The following is a 19,231-nucleotide window of genomic DNA, read 5'->3' on the forward strand; positions in this document are numbered from 1 at the left end:
CAAGTGGGAGAACTTGCACAATTAGTGGTTGACTAAATATTTCTTTGCCCCACTGTATATATATATATATATATATATATATATATATATATATATATATATATATATATATATATATATATATATATATATACATATATATATATATATACATATATATATATATATATATACATATATATATTTTTTTATTATACTATATATATTATTGTATTGTCGCATCTGCAAGGCAACGCTAACTTGGTTATGGCAATGCACATTCAGCAGGAAAACAGCACATTACTTTCAATAAACTGTACTAATCTGGACGCCACGAACTGTATGTGAATTAGAGTTTAAGATTATACTCACCATAATATATGCTAATGCTAACGAGAACGCTAATACTATGCTAACACTCCGAGCCAACTATCATCATTATCATCATCGCGTTTGCAACGGCGTCACCACCCCTTCCCGCTCTGCTCTCTCCAGGCAGAAGGCAGCTAATCATTCAACCGACAACCAAATTGTAGTAACGCACCCCTTCACATCCTCAGTAACGGTAACGGCGTTGCAAAGGTGGGAAAAGTAATTAATTAGATTACTCACTACTAAAAAAAAAAAAATAGCGGTGTTAGAAAAACGCTGTTATACTCTAACGCCGTTATTAACAACATTGGTTACGTATTCTTACCGTGTGTGTTTCACAACAAGTAAGCCTGGAGAGGACACTGGTGAGTTGGGGTGGCACAGCATGTCACATAAGTGACACAATGGCTAGGTTCATACTACAGGTCTTAATGCACGAATCCAATTTTTTCGTGTTTTTGCGACTCGAGTCAGGCACTTGAAGGTCTGAACATGGCAAGTCGCATAGAAGTGGACCATTTCAAATCCGATCTGGGTCACTTTCCTATGTGGTTCAAATCCGATCTGGGCCACATTTTTTCAGAACTTGACTGGCGGTCTGAACTGTCAAGACTCTCAAATCGGAATTCATGCAGCAATTACATCATCAAATAGCGAGAGAGACGCTACGGTGCGGTGCAACTGTGCATTATTAGCGCCATGCGTGCTACTTGAGCGGTCTCAATGGACAAAGGCAGTCTGAATGGGCGCGCCAAAAAACAGATATGGCAAAAAATCGGATTTGTGCATTAAGACCTTTAGTATGAACCTAGCCAACCAGACACTGCTACGATGCAGGCTAACTACACATAAAATGTCACACATTGCAAACATGTGACGGAAACTGCCGCATTTTCGTCTCATCAGAAGAAAACTGTCATTAGTCCCCCTTATGTTAGTCTCCCAAAACACATTTTTAACTTGTTATCGTCTCTCGTCGTCATGAAAAAACTGTTTGTTGATGAAATATTTTCATTATAGTCAATGTTGACGAAAACACCACTGCTGAAAACAACTTCGCGTTATGTCTCCTCTGAAAAGTATGTTCTACAGTGACTGACAAGAAACATTCCTTAGTCCAATACATGCACTAACATTGGACCATAGGGACCTACATCAAGCTGTATTCAGTATTTCAGGTTGAAAGACTGATATCCACAAGGGACTCACTTCAATAAAGCATCCCCGACCGACAGAGGGTGAACTTTGATCATCCTCCTGCATCTGATGTTGTACGTTAGAAGGGGGGCACGGATGAACCTCATTCCTCCAGGAACTTTGAAAGGAGCTCAGAGCAAGCAAATATAACATCTTTGTAACATAGCCACCACGAGTCCTTTGCCTGACCTTAGTAGGAGATTGATGCATTCCCGTGAGATGCAATAGTTGACTTATAAAGTCTCTGATTTCACCTTTCCCAACAATGGATTAATATTTTATTCGCTAATCTTCCTTCACGTTACAGAACACCATCAAACATGTCTGTTCTAATAGATTTATACAATGGATACTGGGGCGGTATCATACGGACATCAATCAGTACACTTACATAGTGGCATCAAAACTATGCTGAGTAAGCTACAGTGGATAAAGAATATATGCACGTGAGTGCTGCAGCTATCGATTATTTTAGTAGTCGATTTATCTATCAACTAATTACCGTAATTTCCCGAATATAACGCGCACTTTTTATCCCCAAAATCAACTTGTAAAATCATGGTGCGCATTATAAACAGGTACATGGATGGAGACAGAAATATATCTATATTACATACATGTATATATATATATCGATACACTCACCGGCCACTTTATTAGGTACACCTGTCCAACTGCTCGTTAACACTTAATTTCTAATGAGCCAATCACATGGCGGCAACTCAGTGCATTTAGGCATGTCGACATGGTTTAAGACAATCTCCTGCAGTTCAAACTGAGCATCAGTATGGGGAAGAAAGGTGATTTGAGTGACTTTGAACGTGGCATGGTTGTTGGTGCCAGAAGGGCTGGTCTGAGTATTTCAGAAACTGTTGATCTACTGGGATTTTCACGCACAACCATCTCTAGGGTTTACAGAGAATGGTCCGAAAAAGAAAAAATATCCAGTAAGCGGAAGTTCTGTGGGCGGAAATGCCTTGTTGATGAATAGTGACTCAAATAACCACCCGCTAAAACCAAGGTAGGCAGAAGAGCATCTCTGAATGCACAGTTCGAGGAAACCGAGGCTACAATTTGCACAAGCTCATCAAAATTGGACAATAGAATATTGGAAAAACGTTGCCTGATCTGATGAGTCTCGATTTCTGCTGCGACATTCGGATGGTAGGGTCAGAATTTGGCGTCAACAACATGAACGCATGGATCCATCCTGCCTTGTATCAACGGTTCAGGCTGGTGGTGGTGGTGTAATGGTCTGGGGAATATTTTCTTGGCACTCTTTGGGCCCCTTGGTACCAATCGAGCATCGTTGGAACGCCACAGCCTACCTGAGTATTGTTGCTGACCATGTCCATCCCTTTATGACCGCAATGTACCCAACTTCTGATGGCTACTTTCAGCAGGATAATGCGCCATGTCATAAAGCTGGAATCATCTCAGACTGGTTTCTTGAACATGAGTTCACTGTACTCAGATGGCCTCCACAGTCACCAGATCTCAATCCAATAGAGCATCTTTGGGATGTGGTGGAACGGGAGATTTGCATCATGGATATGCAGCCGACAAATCTGCACCAACTGTGTGATGCCATCATGTCAATATGGACCAAACTCTCTGAGGAATGCTTCCAGCACCTTGTTGAATCTATGCCACGAAGAATTGAGGCAGTTCTGAAGGCAAGAGGGGGGGTCCAACCCGTTACTAGCATGGTGTACCTAATAAAGTGGCCGGTGAGTGTATATTACATATATATGTAAACTGATTTTTTTTCATTGACACGGCCACGTTGTGTTGACGAAACGTATGCGGCGACCCGTTGCCGACCATTACGGTACGTGACGTCACCATTTTGTTTCGGTAATACTTCACTCTAATCGGCCGAATGATTTTGTCTGTGTTAAATTCTGCTTTTTTTCACTCTTCATAAAGCACAGAATTTAGTTTCTTGAACTCATTTGAGTCAACGTTTATTTCAGCTCCGCAACTCGGACCATAACAAACGTAACAACACAGACTTCCTGTGTGTGTCCGTCAACTATAACTGTCCCTCGGGAAACTCAAACCCAAATAACAATAGTTCTTATTGTTACTGTCTTGTTGACAGCGATGAGCTCTCACAGATTTCCGACTTAAACGTTCTCACTTTCATTTTACCATATCAGTCCATGGAAGAAACATTTATTCATCAGATGAAACGAGCAAGTTATACAGCAGCCTTTAAAAGAAAAGTCACATCTGTTTTGTTTTCTCCTAGATTCTGGTAAGTTGGAGAAGTTGTCAAATCCTATTATTACCGTAAATATTGTCAGTTAATGGTAGACATGTGCCGGTATTAGATTTTTGACGGTACGATAACCTTAAGCAAAAATACCGCTCTAAAATGTGTTATTTTGAGATGTATGCGTTAAAAAACAAAAACAAAAACATTATTCCATTCAACAGGATTTTTTAAATTTTTCACAACATATTTGCAAATTGGCAGATGTTTACAATGGCGGAAGACTTTACAAAAGTAGGCTAATGGTAGAAGGGAAACTAGTTAGCCGTCTGGCATGTTAGCGTTCATGACAGCGTTTACTTTCCCTAAAGTTTTGTAAAGTGACGGATGATGCCCACGTAAAGTAAAAATCATGTTGGAGGTGTTGCCTGCACGTCGGCTGACCTTCCTCTAAGCCTCGGCCATCTGTTTCTTTTGGGTAGCCTAAGTACTCCCATACTAGCAACCTTTTCTAATTTTGCGGGGGGAAAAGCTCAGGTGTCGTGTCACTGACACACACAGGACAGAGGTACAACTGGAAGGGGATGGGTTAGCACTGCCGATCCAAGCGACGGATTTCACACTACATTTTTGGGACCTCAAAAATGACTAATACCTAACTACGGTATGAGGGAAAATTTTAGTGGTTTTGAAACCGTGACGTTTTCATACCACGGTATACCTTGAAACCGGTAACCGGCACATGCCTAGTTTATGGTAATGTTTTGAACTACCAATGTGCTATGCTTGTGCTGTGTTTCACCAGTCAGTGAAATGACATTTCTGTATCTGTACATGTCAGGAATACACGGGCAGGCAGGTTGTGTGGACCCAAATGCAGGAAAAGGGAAGCGAGGCAGAATGGCAGTGCAAAAGGTTTTAATTAATGCAGACAAAAAAACAAAGTACCAACAAAACCACTGGGGTATCCAAAAACTCTTAACAAACAAAAGTCAGGCAAACAAATCAACTTACTTTCAAAGCAGGGCGAGTAACACGAGGAACTGGGGGAAAAACGCAGGCATGAACGTGGACAAGTACATTGACAATGACGCAACAAAGAGTGAAAAGAAACTGGGTGCTTATATATACACACAAGCAGACAAGGGGTAACGAGACAACGAGGAACAGCTGGGTAACACAGTAGGATGCAGATTGCAGGATACCCTAGGAGAAGGCACAACAGGTGAAATCAATGGGCAATCACAGAGACAAGTCACACTAGGAGAAAACCAACACAAAACCTAACAGTACACGAGCTCTGTTTTCTTGTATTCTTCTATTTATTGGTGCTAAAATTAGGGTGCGAGTTATAAACGGGTACAACAATTTTCTCTAGATTTTACAAGTAAATTTGGGGTGCGCATTATACTCTGGTGCGCCTTATATTCGGGAAATTACGGTAGTTTGAATAATTGAGTAATCGGATTAGGAACATTAAGGATGTTGCAAAATAAATTTTAGGGATGTAAAACAAAGGCTTGCTAAAATTGCACTTTCATAATAAAATTCCTGAGTATTTCTTCAAACGATGCAAAATTGCCCTTTCATTTAAAAATAAATTAAAATACCTGAGAAACTGCTTTTTCAGCCTTGTTGTGCTGTGTGGAACTCACCAAGCTAATGTAATCGTCCTGATTGGACAGGAGCAAAAAGCCGCCATCATCCAGGATCACACAGTCCACATGCTGCAAAATGAGGAGCAGAGTTTAGATTTAAATCACAAGAAGCCACTGTGTCTGTATTTTTTTTTTTTTTTTAATGCATTGTACCTTGTCATTCCTCAAACAGCCACAAATCTCATCCTTGCACTAAAATACAGAGAAAAGTGAATTTAGTGTTTCCTCTTAAATGTATGAAAAAATTATGCGCAGGACAGCGTAAAACATCACTTACATTCTCCTTTAGTGTGGCATTCATGAAACTGTTCATCCAAAATGAGACGTTGAGCTTTACTCCCACTACTACAAAACCAAAACAGAAGCAAAAAAGTAAAATAAATATGAGCACCAGTGGCTGAAGCACTCTTCTCTATTGTGGTCACATTATGCATCTAACCAAATAGTCCCGCATAAATAAATTAAATAAGGCAGTTTGGTGTGACGTTGTTTTGGCCGCGTGGATATTTTGAACAACGATCTGCATTTTGAATTTATTTGACTATGTTAGACCTCCATCCATCCATCCATTATCTTTCGCTTGTTCCGGGGTCGGGTCGCGGGGGCAGCAGCTTTAACAGGGAAGCCCAGACTTCCCTCTCCCCAGCCACTTCAACCAGTTCCTCCGGCAGGATCCCAAGGCGTTCCCAGGCCAGCCAAGAGACATAGTCTCTCCAGCGTGTCCTGGGTCGTCCCCGGGGCCTCCCGCTGGTGGGACATGGCCGGAACACCTCTCCAGGGAGGCGTCCAGGAGGCATCCGAACCAGATGCCCGAGCCACCTCAGCTGGCTCCTCTCTACGCGGAGGAGTAGCGGCTCGACGCCAAGTCCCTCCCGGATGACCGAGCTTCTCACCCAGTCTCTAAGGGAGAGCCCGGACACCCTGCGGAGGAAACTCATTTCGGCCGCTTGTATCCGGGATCTTGTTTTTTTTGGTCACGAACCAAAGCTCGTGACCATAGGTGAGGGTAGGAACGTAGATCAACTGGTAAATCGAGAGCTTTGCCTTTCGGCTCAGCTCCTTCTTCACCACTACGGACCGGTGCAGAGTCCGCATTACTGCAGACGCTGCACCGATTTGCTTGTCAATCTCCCGCTCCCTCCTACCGTCACTCATGAACAAGACCCCAAGATACTTGAACTCCTCCACTTGGGGCAGGATCTCATCCCTGACCCGGAGAGGGCACCCCACCCTTTTCCGACTGAGGACCATGGTCTCGGATTTGGAGGTGCTGATCTTCATCCCAACCGCTTCACACTCAGCTGCGAACCGCTCCAGTGAGAGTTGGAGGTCACGGCTTGATGAAGCCAACAGCACCACATCATCTGCAAAAAGCAGAGATTCAATGCTGAGGTCACCAAACCGGACCCCCTCAACGCTTCGGCTGCGCCTAGAAATTCTGTCCATAAAAATTATGAACAAAATCGGTGACAAAGGGCAGCCTTGGCGGAGTCCAACCATCACTGGGAACGAATTCGACTTACTGCCGGCAATGCGGACCAAACTCTGACACCGGTCGTACAGGGACCGAACAGCCCTTACCAAGGGGCTCGGTACCCCGTACTCCCGGAGCACCCCCCACAGGACTACCCGAGGCACACGGTCGAACGCCTTCTCCAGATCCACAAAACACATGTAGACTGATTGGGCGAACTCACATGCACCCTCGGGGACCCTGCCGAGGGTGTAGAGCTGGTCCACTGTTCCACGGCCGGGACGAAAACCACACTGCTCCTATGTTAGACCTGTTGTTTTTTATTGGCAAGTTAGGATGGGACCATTGACTCACGCTAGCTTAGCCACTCCGTAGCCTTAAAGTTAATAAATAACAAACTGCACGGAATTTGTTGAAATCAACTGCACTGACTAATTAAACACCTGCTAATTCGAGGATTAAGCCTAATGTCAACAATTTTGAACTTCCGCTTTAAGTTCCATTCCACCACTGCCTGCTGGTCACGTCTGCAGCTCCCGATTGGCTCACCATCAGAAGGCAACCAATTTACCTGAAGCCACAGTACGACATTGGTTCGCGGAGAGCAAAACATCGTTTACTGTCAAGAAAATCTTTTCATAACGTTCTTTCCTCTTCTTTCAATGAGGAAATTAAGTGCATTTCCGACAAAACTTTGAACATTAAACTGCTTTACACTCCGAATTGTATTCAAGAAGATCGTCGCTTCCTGGTCACGTCTGCAGTTCCCGCCTCTTTCTCCTGATTGGCTCAGACATCAGAGGACTAGGAAGTTGTTGGACGGTTGAGGTTAATCAATGAATCCGGTAGTACCGTCTCGCTTGCAAGGCTTCCAAAGACTTGCTCTTACGTAATTTTTGCCCTTCTCGCTCAAAAGTCGATTAGACGTCTAGGGTCGTCATTGGCACTGAAAGACAATAATTCACAGCCAGTCCTTCTAGTTTAAATGAACTAGACGTCTATCTCGGTCTACGGTTGCAATTAGTTAAAAAAAAACAGCATATCTAAAAGATGACAATGTCGATCGATGTTTTGCATTTCCGCCGATTTGATTGGATTGTTGCTTAACCGATCATTCATTCAAACGGATAGGACATCTAGCGCCGTCAATGGTGCTAAACTACCATTCACATTCTGCTTGGGGATTTTGTCTCTTTGCTCCAAGCTGTAATCGATGCTGGATTAAGCCCAACTGACCTGCCGGTTTAAGCGTGACTTCATTGACGATGAGCTCCACGGCTTTGCTGACGAGGATACCAGATTCAGACGGGCTCTCTCGGCCTTCTGCCGCCGCTGCGTGAAGGACACACCGGGGAACACTGAATGTAACTGCTGAACATTTGGCCGAAAAAGCTGGCAGAAGTCAGCATTCACAATCGCGATTAAAATGGAAATTATTGTTCTCCGTTGAGGAATATGAAGGCCCGAAGCTGCCAAAATTATAAATAAATAATAAAAGTGAAAATAAAAGTGACTATGAATACAAAAATATATAAATTGAATTATAATATAAATCATAATGTGATTTTCTCTCACAAATATTTATTTCATTGTCAGCATCCAACACAGAGAAGGAAATGCTATTTAAATGAGAGGGCAGTTCTAAGTGTGTTGAACTATTCACCTATTGGTCAATCGACATACAACTGCATCAATCGACGAGCTAATGCCTGCATGTATGCGGCCAAGTACCGTATTTTTCGGACTGTACGTCGCAGTTTTCTTCATAATTTGCTGTATCAGCAGCTTGTCATAAATGCAAATTTGAATTGCTGTTATTTGACATCGTCATTTCGGAGCTTCGCTCCCTTTCTAGCTAGGACTTAGCATCAATGTCTTGGCGAGGATGGTACAATGAATATAAAACATGTTTTTGGATAGTTATTTTAGATTTGGGGGGTATTTAGGGGTTTTTAAAGGGTTAATTCCAATTTATGCATAATTTCGGGTTACGTCGCCTGCGTAGGAACTGAATTTGTGAGTAAGCCGTGGACTAACTATCCTCAGGAGTAACTTATGTGTGAAATCATAAACACATTATTATATCATTTTACATGTTATTGTCACACTACTCGCAAGAGGGCGCTCAAGGCCTATGTTTCAACATGGCGGTAACGTATAAATACAACTAAGAATTTAGCATACTGGGCAAATTCTCAGTTCGTTGTTTATGCGTCATGTAACGTTAGCATAAGGTATTATTCAGCCTGTTGTTCTCTATTCTATTTTTATTTTAAATTGCCTTTTAAGATGACATGTTCTAAGCGTTCGATTTTTTTCAAATAAATTTCCCCCCAAAATGCGATTTATACTGTGGTGCGACTTAGATATGTTTTTCCTCTTCATTGCACATTTTTGAGCTGTTGCGACTTATACTCAGGTGCGACTTATTGTCCAAAAAATATGGTTAAAACAAAAATGACAGAATGAGTAACACGCTAATCACCAAATCCAATGTGTAGCCAATGCCAGCTGTTTCAGATGACAGTTAATCTTAGCAATTGGTTAGCATTTGTAGTCAATGTTAGAGAATACTATAACCAAATAGCATCCATATTAGCATACCGCTATCCATTTGCATCTACGTATTTTCAAAGTTTTTTTTTTTGTTTTTTTTTTTCCACATTTAAATTTCTATTTATTTTTAATTTTGGAATCGTATATACATTTTTACGGAGCCCCTAAAGGGACATCGACAGAAATAAAATACATTTAAGCAATCTGTTGCGCACCAGACACTATCAGGTAAACATTAGCATTATTTAGCAATTAACATTGTATAGCATTTAACCCTTTATTGCCAAATTTTATCACTTGATACACCTAAAATTTCATGATTTGGGACTAATTCAGAATTTTGATATTTATTTTTGAAAAAAAAAAAAGGTGGATGCAAGTCAACACATGCATCTGCAGTTTCCAAGAGAAGAAAAAACAGGAACCAGCGAGGGTTATAGATATAAGAGTGCTTATTACACATATTCATTTGGAGTTTTCTTTTTACAAATTTGAAAAAAAAGGTTTCATTAAGACCTTATTTTTCAAATTTTGGGATCCACTGATAATTGCTTCATGTTACAGGTATTTAAGGGTTCAGCGTGCGAAATTTTGCTATGCAAGTTAGACAATTGTTGTAAACATGAGTATTATATGACATTTAAGCTAGCGGACTATTTTTAGACCATGACGTCGCCATCGTAATGCGGAAGTGGGACATTACTGACACACCCTCGCATACAATCCATGTAATTTCTGTTTGTTTTCTCTGGTAATATTCAAAAAAAGGAAATGCTGATCAAACACTGCTGCTATGGAACTTGTAGAAATGACGCTAGACATTACGACAAATGAAGGATGTTTTCTTCAAATGTTTCCCGAAACCAAAAACTTGGAGGAAAAAATGTGTAGTAAACATTTTGTTGGGGGCCATGGGGTACTACAGAGGATGAAAAGGCAAGCCATGTTGTTATTCTTTATTTTTTAGCGTGGCGTTTTGCCGTGCTGCTTCTGAATGACCTGAAAAAAATAAAAATGGTATCTGACTGCCACTGTTACCTTTTCTGTTGTAAAAAAAACAACTTTAGTAAGGGGGAAGTATAAATAAAATTATAGAATTAAGATTTGTTATTAATGAAAAAATCTAAAGTGTTCGTCGTCTGTCGCTGAGTAGCATTTGCGATTGCTACACATAAATAGCAATGATGTAAACTAACTCCAAGAATGGTCAGAGACGTAAGACAACCAGAGGATATAATATATAAGAAAGACAGGGCATATAGTGGTAAATGATAGATTGTTGAAACAGGAGAATGTCATTGTCAGTGGCATAAGGCAATGCACACAAGAAAAAAGTGTCGATAAAAAAGCTAACTCTGGATCAGGTAGGTGTTCTCTTTTTCCCATCTTTTTCAGCCCTCGGCACTCAAGCCATGTTGTTCCAAATCTTTACCAGTGAATTGGCTCCAGGGACATTATTTTCGGACAGAATTAGTAGGTTTAGCTCAGTAAACATCTCGTTAGTACACTATTTCCATTCATTTACTATTAGGGACAAACGGGAGGTTGTTCCACTTAGCAACTATTGCTAACATCATGAATATTAATGAGAATTGATGATACCATTGCGACAATGCAACAATTGGCTAACTTGCATGCCAAAAGTCAGTGAGCTTAAATGCTATATAATGCTAATGTTTACCAGATATAGTTTCTGGTGTGTACTGAAAACGCACCAAATTGCTTAAATTTATTTTATTTATGTCGATTTCCCTTTAGGGCAGGGGTCCCCAAACTACGGCCCACGGGCCAGATGCGGCCCGCCTCAACATTTGGTCCGGCCCCCTGAACAATTTTTTTTTTTTAACTTGTGTTTTTTATTTTCTGGCTTTTTCTGTGAAGAACCCAGAGAGGGTTATTTGGTTATTATCTATTTGATTAATAGTGTTGTTATATTATATTATATTATATTATATTATATTATATTATATTATATTATATTATATTATATTTAGGGCTGTCAAAATTATCGCATTAACGAGCGGTAATTAATTTTTTTAATTAATCCCGTTAAAATATTTGACGCAATTAACGCACAAATGCCCTGCTCAAACAGATTAAAATGACAGCAGAGTGAAAGCTGTACTTGTGTTTTTCGGAGTTTTGCCGCCCTCTGCTGGCGCTTGGGTGCGACTGATTTTATAGGCTTCAGCACCTATGAGCATTGTGTAAGTAATTATTGACATCAACAATGGCGGGCTACTAGTTTATTTTTTGATTGAAAATTTTACAAATTTTATTAAAACGAAAACATGAAGAGGGGTTTTAATATAAAATTTCTATAATTTGTACTAAAATGTATCTTTTAAGAACTACAAGTCTTTCTATCCATGGATCGCTTTAACAGAATGTAAATAATGGTATTGCCATCTTGTTGATTTATTGTTATAATAAAGAAATACAGTACTTATGTACCGTATGTTGAATGTATATATCCATCTTGTGTCTTATCTTTCCATTCCAACAATAATTTACAGAAAAATATGCAATATTTTATAGATGGTTTGAAGTGCGATTAATTGCGATTAATTACGATTAATTAATTTTTAAGCTGTTATTAACTCGATTAAAAATTTTAATCGTTTGACACCCCTAATTATATTATCTTATGTTATATTATATTTAGGGCTGTCAAACAATTAAAATTTTTAATCACAGCTTAAACATTAATTAATTGTAATTAATTGCAATTCAGACCATCTATAAAATATGCCATATTTTTCTGTAAATTATTGTTGGAATGGAAAGACAGGACGGATATATACATTCAACATACTGTACATAAGTACTTTATTTGTTTAATTATAACAATAAATCAACAAGATGGCCTCAACATTATTAACATTCTGTTAAAGCGATCCATGGATAGAAAGACTTGTAGTTCTTAAAAGATAAATGTTAGTACAAGTTATAGAAATTTTATATTAAAACGCCTCTTAATGTTTTCGTTTTAATAACATTTGTAAAATTTTCAAACAAAAAATAAATTAGTAGCTCGTCATTGTTGATGTCAATGATTACACAATGTTCATGGTGGTGAAACCCGAAAAAATCAGTCGCAACCAAGCGCCAGCAGAGGGCGATAAAACAACAAAAAACACAAGTAAGAAATGAACATGACACTGTGCTGTCATTTTAATCTGTTTGAGCGGGGCATATGCGTTAAATGCGTCAAATATTTTAACATGATTCATTTAAAATATTAATTACCGCCCGTTAACGCGATAATTTTGACAGCCCTAATTATAAGAAGATTCCAGCATGGGTTATTTGATTGTGGCTTTCTGAAAAACAATACATTTTTACATTTAGGTACTCCTGCAATCGTCACACTTTTTCTGTTAAAAACTGACCCCGGCCCCTCATCAGAGATGGGAGAAGTTATGTGGCCCTCACAGGAAAAAGTTTGGAGACCCCTGCTTTAGGGGCTCTGTAATTTTTGCATGTATGGTTATTTATATATTTTACTTTGATGCATGTATGTATTTATTTCCGTATTTATTTTATGTCAACTCATTTTTTATTCTTGTATTGAATTTCATTTTTATTTTCACTTTATTTATTTTGAATTCTGGCAGCCTTAGGAAACTCTTCCAATGCTTGTAATTCACCCGTTAATCCAGTCGAGTGGTACCCCGACTGCATCACGCTCATTGTTCGCCTCCCCTGACGTCTGGTAGGGAGATTAGCAAGATAAGCGAGACAGGAAGCTCACGGTCCAAGAGTGAGGCCGAGGATGAGCTCTGACAGACAAACCGTAAGCAGGGAAAAGACCGGGGATAAAAGGCATGATGTCACTGGCGTACGAGCGAAAGCTTTGCCAGGACGGTTCGGGATGACTTCCAAAGGCGTCGTGCCAGACCAGACTGAGTAGAAGATGATACAAGCGCATGCACACATGCGGGTCTTACTCGCAAAAGGCGGAGCGGTGAAAATGTACACGTCGTTGTCGAGGGATCGCTTGTAGAAGCTGGATTCGTACGTCTCGGGGTTCTCCGTCCACTCTTCTCCGGCACTGAGAATAAAAGGAAAATAGTTAAATGAGGCTTATTGATACCTGTCACAGAAGTATTCTTTTGTGCACATAATACATATAATGGGGGAAATCACTGTTCTATTATAACTAGTGAGATGTGGGTCAGAGTTACTGTGCATACAAAAAGAGTTGACATCACATATACCGCAGTAGTCGCGTATGTTCCTTTCAGTACCAGTAGTTGACAATTAACAAGGTTATGAACGCTATAATTGCTAGAATGAGCACGTTCACAGTAGGGCTGGGCGATATGGCCTAAAGTACATATCACGGTATATTGAGAAGATTTCCTGGAATAACGATAAATTTGTTACATACCTTATTGGCCCGAATATAAGACTGTGTTTTTTGCATTGAAATAAGACTGAAAAAGAGGAGGTCGTCTTATATTCGTGGTCTAGACGTTATACCCATTCACCACGCTAGATTGCGGCAAATATCATTGAAGCGATGTTCTGTCATGACGGATCTCAGCTACTCTCAAGTTTAACCAGTTTGCATTATTTTATTGCAATGTTTTTCCTTATTCAGATTTGTTTCAAGACAACAGTTACAGTTAGACTTCACTTTGATGGTTAATGCATTTATTGCAATTTTGTTGTTTTAACACAATAGATTGGTTTACCTACATTTCAAAAACCAGAAGCCATTGATTTACGAATGTGATTGCAATTTAGTTTACATATTTAAATGTTCAGATATTAAGATTTGAATGAGGCAAAATAACATGCTTTTTCTCTCAAATATATTGTTATAATCATTTGTTTCGGATGTCCTGTAATTATTTTCTGAATAAAAATTAATTCGGTGTTCAAAAAGTCTTTTTTCAAACTCGAGTCTTGGAAGAGAGGGGGTCGTCTGATAATCAGGGCCGTCTTATATTCGAGCCAATACGGTAATTTGAAAATCTGAATGTGTGAAATACAAATTCAAAGTTTATCGTTAATCACTAAATTAACGATTTAAATGAATCGTTAATTTATTTACCAGATTTCACTTTAACATATTTAAACAATTGCACATGCAGTCTAAACATTAAGTATATAAATATTTCTTGTGAACCGTAAGAATTCAAGTATGAACATTTATAACAGCTTATATGAACAATGTACAACCTTATAAAAATCAATACGACTGTCCAAACATGTCATTGTAACACAAATGACTTACAGTTTGAAAAAAAAACTCTTCAAACAGAAAACTTATTGTTAATGGCTGCTGTGACATAATTAATCAACATAAGTGTTTACGTCAAGGTTTCAGGTTTTTCTCCCCAGAGCATTTCATAATACATGCACGCACACGTGTGCACCCCCCCCCCCCCCACACACACACACACACATTAAAGCTCTTTTGCTCATGAAACATTTAAGATTTTAACATGGCAGTTATGACACAGAATGAAGCAAGCCCATACAGAAAAATAGCTGTGGACATTAAACGGTCATATTATAGGCTTCACTGTTGCATTATAATTTACAATTCACAAAACCATTTTGGAACACTTAAATTCTTTATTAAAGTACAAATAATCATGTAAATAACAATAATTAATCACAAATAAACAATGAGGTTAAATGCTGATAGCATTTACTAGTGCAAAAAAATGGAAAGAACAGATTCAGAAAACTGACTTTGCCTTTCCAACATTATTCAAAACAATTCTTAAAAAAATTCTAGCATTATTATTATAGTCTACTACTATAAATGATAGTAGTATAATAATTATAATAATTATTCATTGCCAATCATATTTGTCATAAAGAGTGTCATTGGAAAGCTATTCTTGGTGTAGAATCTGTATTCTGTAGTATTTACTCAACATACGTATTATAATATTCATTCTGAAGTACGCGGGATTAACTCCAGAAATCGTTATTTATATGACGAACATGACGTGCTTTTATTTTGAAATGTTCACCGGAGGTACGTTCGCTAAACCGCTAACCGAAAGCTTTACATTCCGTAGAAAAACATTATTCGTCATTGCTTGCGGTGTCACTAATAGATTTAATTTCTAGCAAATGCTGTTAACCAGCTAATGAGTGTTATTGTATTACTGAGTGTACCTGTACTGCATTGTTTTGCCGCCGGGTGTGCTGTCGTGTAATAATGTTCGGTGTGAAGAAGAAGAAGAAAGTTAAAAGAGGCATTAGCGGCCTCCGGCCTGTTCTTAACTTCTCCCTCACTGCACTTCGTCTCTCATGGAGAGCACGTTCGCTCATGTGTTCGAAATAAACGATAGCCGACGTGCAAAGTAGCAAGCGAGCTTAGTGGGGTGAAAAACGCAGGAGAGCTAAGTGAAGCTAACGAACATCTAAGCGGAGCTAAGCGATGCTAAACGGAGCTAAGCGAAGCTAAACGGAGCTAAGCGAAGCTAAATGGTGCTAAATGAAGCTAAGCGACTGATACTCAGTCCGTCGTTGTGGAACAGTCCATTGTAGTGCGTGTGTGGGGGGGAGATAATATAAATGCAGCATTCAAATGGCTTTTTTTTTGTGTTGTTATTTGTTTGTTTGGTATGCTGACATAATTATACATGACGAATAGTTGGGGGGTGCTGCAGGCTCCGGTGGCCTAAGCCCTTGCTCGTTAGGGAAAGGGCAGCTGGTTAGGGGTCCCCTACTGGTTGGGGGCTTAGGGCGATCGCCTACTTTGCCTGAATAGAAGATCCGCCTATGGACGCCGCTGTCAAATAAAGTCTTACCTATCAATCCAAATAAATCAACAAATAAGCCACAATGGACTATAAGCCGCTGGATTCAAAATGAAGAAAAAGGTAATGGCTTTTAGTCCGAAAATTACGGTACGGTACGGTATGTCGACTAAAACTAGACGAAATTTGTTTTGAGTTTTCATTGAATAAAACTAAGACAAAGTCATTTTCAAATGACTAAAATATGACAAAGACTAATAAGTATTTTCGTCTAAAAGACTAAGACGAGGATTTGTCAGAAGCGGTGATGCATTGTGCCGTTTTTTGGGTCAAAACCAAAATGACAATGATTATATTTGAAGTGAAATTTCACTTCTGTAAAAAGACGACCACCCAAGCATTTAAAAGATGAGGAAACGGAGGAAAATAAGTCGCACGTGGCTGCTGCTTTCATGGACTGATCCATGTCCTGCAAGGGACTAATCCTTCATGTTGAAGAGTGACTGGAGCAGCCAAAAAAAGAGCTCAGACTAAAATATCCCAGCCACTTGAAGTCAATTTTCACAGCGCACAGTTGCACGGATAATCAGGCGAGGCTCGTGGTGTAATTCCGCCGAGCCAGAGGGGAACGTCGACGGTGAGCGAGGGTACCTTTTTGGGAAGACTCTTGTAATTCCTCCATCTGTGGCTACAAACCTGGCCAGCGTCCCGTTCCTGAGAAGATGGAAAAACATGGTCAAACGTTGAAGTGGATCACGCTGACAAATAGTGCATCTGTGCGTCCCAGCTGGGGGATAAGACGCTCTCCAATTTCACGAGTAGAGTCACTTGTTAATGTGCGCACCATCTTTGGAACCCAGACCGAGAACCCGGTCCAAATGTCAAAACAGAATCCAGAACTAAACGGAAACTGGAATGAACTCAACTCACCCCAATGTGTTTTGTTGGGTTATTGCTTGTGTCGCACAGACACTATTGTTTGACCCTTGATCGTTTGGTATGTGATGTCTATGCTGTGCTGATACTACGTTTTTAGTGGGGGAAAAACATCTTAATTCTAAATTACCGGATACTCACTTGAATGTAAGGTGTATGTTAGCGTTGTTAGGTCTTGTGTTTGTTTTCTCCTAGTGTGACTTGTCCCTGTAATTGCCCACTGATTTCACCTGATGTAACTTCTCCTAGTGTATCCTCCTGTGCTCACCTGTTCCTTGTTGTCTCATTACCCCTTGTCTGCGTGTGTGTGTATATAAGCTCCCATTTTCTTTTCACTCCTTGTTGCGTCATTGTCAAAGTCTGTCGATGTCCATGTCCAAGTTCTGGTTAGCATTCTCGCGTCTCTCCAAGCCCTCGTGTTCCCCTCAGTAAGTTTTGATACCTAGCCTTTTGTGAATAACCTGAGTTTTGTTTGCCGCTGTGTTTTTGGAATCTCGTCATTATTTGTTGGTACTTTGTTTTTTGCTTGCCATAATTAAATCATTTTGTACTGTCAATCTGCCTCATCTCCTTTCCCTGTATTTGGGTCCACACACCACCTGCCTTTCCGTTCCCTGACAAGCATGGTGTTTTTGTGCGTTTGAGTAGCATATGATAGGCTCCACATTAAAGGGAACTTCAGTCTTAAAGACTTGTAGGCTCTAAAAAGCCACCGTTGTTCTCTTTACTAAAATATTTTATTAGAAACACATATATTATTGCCATTGATTTAAAAATCTATAATATTTAGTACATGTTTTGACCTTGGGCTAAACTGGCAGAATAGCTGTTGGAAGCTAGCTAGCAAGCAAAGCTAGTATGACGACTGGCATGATTTTGTCACATTCTGCAGCTGGTGAGATTGTTTTGTTACAGAACAATGGGATGAATTCCCAGTGCTGTACCTGCATCCATTTCCAGCTCATCAGCAGTGTCTTTAAACCAATCCTAGGCCGCTTGCCAAGATATTGACTTGCTGCAATTTGACAGTTTGCATTCTCAATCTCTTTGTTGCTTGTTGCATTCTTTTTTGTGAAATGAAAGAAGCTAAACATCACTGTCAATCTCTCAGACTGGGGCGCCATGCAAGATCTACCTTGGAGGATCTCAATGATCCTAAGAATGGTGAGAAATCAGCCAAGAACTACACAGGAGGAGCTGGTCAGTGAGCTGATTTAACTTTCATTCGCCGCCATCCCTGCTATTTCAAATGGATTGGACATCTAGCGCCGTCAATGGCAGTCCATGAGTTACAGTCAAGTGAGAATGCAGTAATTTAGTATTAAAAGAAAAATAGGTATATATATATATATATATATATATATATATATATATATACGTATGTACTGTATATACTGTAGAGTGAGAAAAATAAGTATTTGAAAAGCCTGCAATTTTGTTATCAGCAGTGTCTTTAAACCAATCCTAGGTGGCTTGCCAAGATAATGACTTGCTGCAATTTGACAGTTTGTATTCTCGATCCCTTTGTTACTCGTTGCATTCTCCTGGCCTTGTTTTTTTTTTTTTTTTTTTCAAATTGGATTTTTTTTGTGAAATGGAAGAAGCTAAACATGACTGTCAATCTCTCTCGGACTGAGAAATCAGCCTAGAACTACACAGGAGGAGCTGGTCAATGACCAGAAAGGAGCTGATTAGCCGCCATCCCTCCTACTTCAAATGGATTGGATGTCTAGCGCCGTCAATGGCAGTCCATAAGTTACAGTCAAGTGAGAATGCAGTAATTTAGTATTAAAAGAAAAATGTGTATATAAATACGAATGTATATACAGTGAGGAAAATAAGTATTTGAACACCCTGCAATTTTGCAAGTTCTACCACTTAGAAATGATGGTCAGGTCTGAAATTTTTATGGTAAGTGCTCGTCCACTGTGAGAGACAATCTAAAGGGAAAAAATCCAGAAATCACAGTGTATGATTTTTTTTTAGAAAATTATTTGTGTTACAGTATACTGCTGCAAATGAGTATTGGAACACCTGTCTATTAGCGAGAATTGTGACCCTCGAAGACCTGTTAGTCGCCTTTAAAAAGTCCAACGAATAAGTGGAGTGG

General features: G+C 39.6%; 1 protein-coding gene across 3 annotated transcripts in view; it reads right to left on the reverse strand.

Moving 5' to 3' along the window:
• LOC130916769 (voltage-dependent calcium channel subunit alpha-2/delta-1) overlaps nt 1-19,231 on the reverse strand; it is a 258,325-nt gene that overhangs the window by 23,843 nt on the left and 215,251 nt on the right. For all 3 annotated transcript variants that reach the window (XM_057837728.1, XM_057837729.1, XM_057837726.1), the window contains 6 exons: nt 16,837-16,899; nt 13,405-13,508; nt 8,135-8,230; nt 5,702-5,769; nt 5,578-5,616; nt 5,422-5,493 (listed from right to left, as the gene is read on the reverse strand). In XM_057837728.1, coding sequence (XP_057693711.1) covers nt 5,422-5,493; nt 5,578-5,616; nt 5,702-5,769; nt 8,135-8,230; nt 13,405-13,508; nt 16,837-16,899 — 442 coding nt within the window. The remainder of the gene's footprint in view (nt 1-5,421; nt 5,494-5,577; nt 5,617-5,701; nt 5,770-8,134; nt 8,231-13,404; nt 13,509-16,836; nt 16,900-19,231) is intronic.

This window comes from Corythoichthys intestinalis, chromosome 5, assembly GCF_030265065.1.
Source record: "Corythoichthys intestinalis isolate RoL2023-P3 chromosome 5, ASM3026506v1, whole genome shotgun sequence".
Classification (NCBI taxonomy): domain Eukaryota; kingdom Metazoa; phylum Chordata; class Actinopteri; order Syngnathiformes; family Syngnathidae; genus Corythoichthys; species Corythoichthys intestinalis.